This window comes from Glossina fuscipes, unplaced genomic scaffold (genome assembly GCF_014805625.2).
Source record: "Glossina fuscipes isolate IAEA_lab_2018 unplaced genomic scaffold, Yale_Gfus_2 73, whole genome shotgun sequence".
In the NCBI taxonomy this organism is placed as follows: Eukaryota; Metazoa; Arthropoda; class Insecta; order Diptera; family Glossinidae; genus Glossina; species Glossina fuscipes.
Window position 1 is genome coordinate 53,563 of NW_023998436.1, and position 4,475 is coordinate 58,037.

A 4,475-nucleotide genomic window follows, 5' to 3' on the forward strand; every position below is an offset into this window, starting at 1 on the left:
TTTTGATGAAAGTTGGTGCCCTAAAGTAGTTTGGCTTAATGACGAACACTTTTAAAAATTATATGGATCGGCTCGTTCTTTTCGACCACTTTCCAATTAGCGACCTATTTAGAAAGTATGCAGCCTGCTCTTGTGCTGTTTAGGCCCCTAGTTTATAGGCATTGTGGGGTTAAGCTATCAAAGCCCGTACCCACGTGAAACCCATGTCACAATCTGTGTGCAGCCTACTATAAGATGCTTAATGGAAAGATGTAATAAAAGGTGTAATTATTTTAAGTCCTTGTGGATGTCACGTACATCCGCACAAACTTAATGTACGCTGAAATGCAAAGTAGTGTAAGGTACAGTTAATAGTCATATATATATATATATATATATATAACATATGCACACATATTTTCGTTATATTGAAGCAATTTAATGTGGATTTATTTATGGACTACAAATGGGAGCAATTTACTTTAAATGACTTTACTTTCAGATGTTGCCTTCTAAAGAATATAACAAAAAGAACAGAAGAAGAGAAAAAGTTTTGACATTAATCGAATTAAATCCTCTTACCTCTCTAACTGTAACTCATAGCCTAACAAACCTAAGTTCAAAAAACAACGCCATCGCTCATGTAACAGCTCGAAGGGAAACACACTAAGCCACATGTTCATGTCACCATAATACAAAACAACTATCAAAGTAATCTAGCAAGAAATTGTAAAAGAAAAGTGTAGCTGAACATGTACACAAATGTAATCATTAAAGTGATACCGGATTGCAGTGAAAGTTAACACTATGATACAACATTACGTAGATAAGCAACAGTGAAAATGTGTCTTAAAAAGTGCATTAGACTTGATATAATCTTTTCATATAAACTTAAGCTTTAGAGTGTTACTATCAGTTTGTATTTAAGCGAAGAGTGACACCACACACATACTTGCGGATGGTGATCACTACACTAAGAGACGAATGAAATTTTTGCAAAAGAAACCATTAATACCAGCAAATAGTTTTAGATCCACAGTTCACAACGAATTGACTCCCATTCATTTCATATCCTAAAAAAAAAAAATAAAAAGAATTTTCCAGATAATCGCATTGCAAAGCCTGCAGTTTCTTAAGTGACCTGCCAACAGATATTCGTTGTCAATAAAAGTCCTTTGCACTTTTTCCAAAGCTTAACTTTTCTTACAAAAGCACCAACACGCGTTCAGAAATATCAGCGAATATCGTACAATACATTACAATACTGACAAAGTACCAGAGTTGTTGGCCAATTTTTGCGTACATAGCTTACATGAGTAAAAAAACATCCGATTTCATATATGACATAATATTGAAAAATTCTTGTTACTTTTTGATCCTATCATGTAGCCTTGCGCGCTGAAATTATTTGCTTTTCTTATTCATTTTCTCTTACAATCTTTTTATACGCAGCACCGAAGGATAAGATAATCGTTTTGTCAAAATGTTTGCAAAGCGCAGAAGAATGCTTCAGAGATCCCTCGAAATATATACATCCTTCATTAGCATCAAGTTCTGAAACGATTGAAGCATGTTCGGTTGTCCCTCTGTGTAGTATGTCTTGTAAACATATTCCAGATAGCAAAAGCAATCGGTTTCAAATTTGGTTTGGATCTGTTGAAGGTTTTTGTAGGCAGCTTGGTCTTAAAAAAGGGATTAAATCGGTCCAAGGACATACCCACAAACTGAGAATAGTTTTGTTTTGCAAAAGAAATAAAAAAATAAATTTCTCGGTCATTACTTACCAGCTACATCAGATAAGCTTACAAACATTTAACATTTGTTCTACTGACGATGCCTTAATAAGTGCACAAGAATGGAAAAAATTGACACCGTCTGCTCAGTATTATGGTATATCAAAATTATTTTTTTTTTGTCAAGACCCTTATAAGCGCTGAAGCGACCTGCAAAAATCCCATTCTTGGCGAATTTCAAATTTAGAATGCACCTAGGCATGTCCGCCTGTCCGTCTGGCCAACTGTGTAGTATCTGCGGTGCACATTCTTCCCTTCGCAAGAATGAAAAGATCGTCTACAAATCTGCAAAACAATTTGAGAATGACACAGACAGATTGGAGAGCGTATCTACAACGCGCGCAAACTTATGAAACAAAAAACTGAGAACAAATTTGCTTTCCGTTGATCATTTATAACCTACCGTAGAGAGACAATATAAATTTCAACTTTCATTCTAAAAAATAGAAAATCTCAGCCGTGCCTACCCAATATTATGAAGTATAGAAATTTCGTTTTTCACTTTGTTTTTTACTATATTTTAAGATAACAATGATGAATATAGAAGATTGGCTCATAAGTGAGTGCACTTTTATTAATTGTTCGTTTTGCTTTTACTACTGAAGGAATGAATACGAGAGTTGAGATGAATTACATTTTGGTCTCTCGAACTTAGCCTTGTCGATACCATCTTCTACTACGGTGGAGAACGGAGCAAACATTGAAAATACATTGCAAATTTTAATTCGGAACTCTTTTATTAAATAAAAATGAACAGATTGAAAATGAAAATATATATGAAGATATATATGTGTTGAAAGAATTTTTAATTAAACGAGAAGAATAAAAAAAAAAAAATCTTCTCTATTTGTTGATTTTGTCAGCCATATTGACTATTTTGTCGAGATTGCCACGTAATATACGTAATTCGCTCAAAGTTCGTGGGTCCATATCTTCCAAAATATCTGCTTGGAATGAATCAACTTTTTTCGGACGCAACGACATCACGCCATCGCGCAAAGGTATATTGACATTTGCAAATCTATCGGGCAATACCTGAGCTATTACCGGGCTGCCATATTTCGACAGAACCATTTCTCCTGGCTTTGGCCAGCGCATAAAGGCAACTGGTGGCGTTTCTGGCCGTCCGTCGAAATATTGTTTACGTTCAACACTATGAGGTCTCGTTCGATTAACAGTTAATATTTTATTCCTTGCTTGATGCTCCCTAGCAACTAAAGACGAGTATTTACCACAAGCTGAACGGCTTCGTCTCGGTCCTCTGGCGAGAGCTGAATTTAATGGTCCGGGTGTACGACAAGGATCTTTTGGCAGTTGTTGTTGCGCACGACTCAAACGTGAGTTATTTATAAAATTCGTGCCCGATTTTACCGAGACTATACTACCAAAGCTATTTAGCTTAGAAGTATCCTCTGTAAGATACCCCTCATCCTTATTTTCAGTGAATTTATTACTATACTTTAAATTATAGTTGAATGATTCGCTGACAGAACTGTGCTCCAAAATGCTAGAGTTCATTGTCAAAAATTGGTCCATTCTCATTTTCAAAAGATTGGTGCTTGTTCGTTGTCGCAACAAACGCAGCTCCTCATCCCATTCTTGAATGAAGGTTTCCACTTCACTTTCCATAGTAGCAAGATAGCCGTTAAAAGCACTTTTGAATTCGCGTAACTTTTCTTCCCGATGTTCCGATGCACGATTACGTTTCGTAGTTTGGTTCACTTTAGTCCGTGGCATATTGTTCTATGTTAGTTAAGCAAGTCACAACTCGTTTCCTTTTTTGATTCCTTAATTACTTTTGGTCGTAATAATTGCTAATGAGTTCTTCACAGAGTTAAACGAATTTATTTATGAAATTATTTGAAAAAAATTGACTTCACCGATAGCATAGAAAGAAGTGTTTTCTTTGGTTTCACAATTAAACTAATTTATGTGAATTGAATACCTTTGCTTATAAAGTGTTCAAACAGGTAACGAATATCCCGTTTCGTCAAATTTTATGTGTTACATATACAAATATATTTGATTTCCGCTCATATATATCATCAAAAATTTATGTTAATCGCTAGCTGCATACGGGGTTTTTATTTTATAGCCTTATCAGGCACAGTAATGTAAATTATTATCTACTGTGTAGGTTTGGAAAATTTTGGAAATTCCATCTTGAACAAAGTTCGACGTCTTTTATATTTATTCGTTTTATTAAACAGGTAAGCAGGTAAAATTTGTAACAGAATCGTAATAAAACGTAAGAAACTTTTGATTTCTGTATCCATCGCCGAAGGATGAGGGGTATATTCAGTTTGTCAAAACGTTTGCCACACACAGAAGTAAATTTCAAAGGCCGCACAAATACTATATATATATATATATATAATATATATATATACTTTTGATTGACATGAAATTATGAATCGATTTAAGCATGTCCGTCAGTCCGTAAAATATTTATATTCTTAATCACTATCAAAATCTAAGCCAATTTAAGCTTGTCCGTCCGGCTGCCTGTCTGTCTAATGAATATGGTTAATTTTCTCCTCGTCCCAAAAAATCGGCCTCAAATTTGGCATAGAAATTGAAAGATCTTACACGTAGGTTATTATTGAAATTGGGCCAAATCGGTCAAAGGATACGCTTACTGAGCTTACGTCCTGGACTGACATCACTGACTATCTCTGTTCTCAAAAACAGAAGGAAGATTAG

The 4,475-nt window shown here is 34.9% G+C and overlaps 1 protein-coding gene across 1 annotated transcript; it reads right to left on the reverse strand.

Annotated features, from left to right (window-relative positions):
- Positions 1–2,615: 2,615 nt before the first annotated feature.
- Positions 2,616–3,509, reverse strand: LOC119638081 (borealin-like). The gene has a single exon (XM_038034705.1). The coding sequence runs from the start codon at positions 3,507–3,509 to the stop codon at positions 2,616–2,618; it is 894 nt and encodes a 297-aa protein (XP_037890633.1).
- Positions 3,510–4,475: the final 966 nt, after the last annotated feature.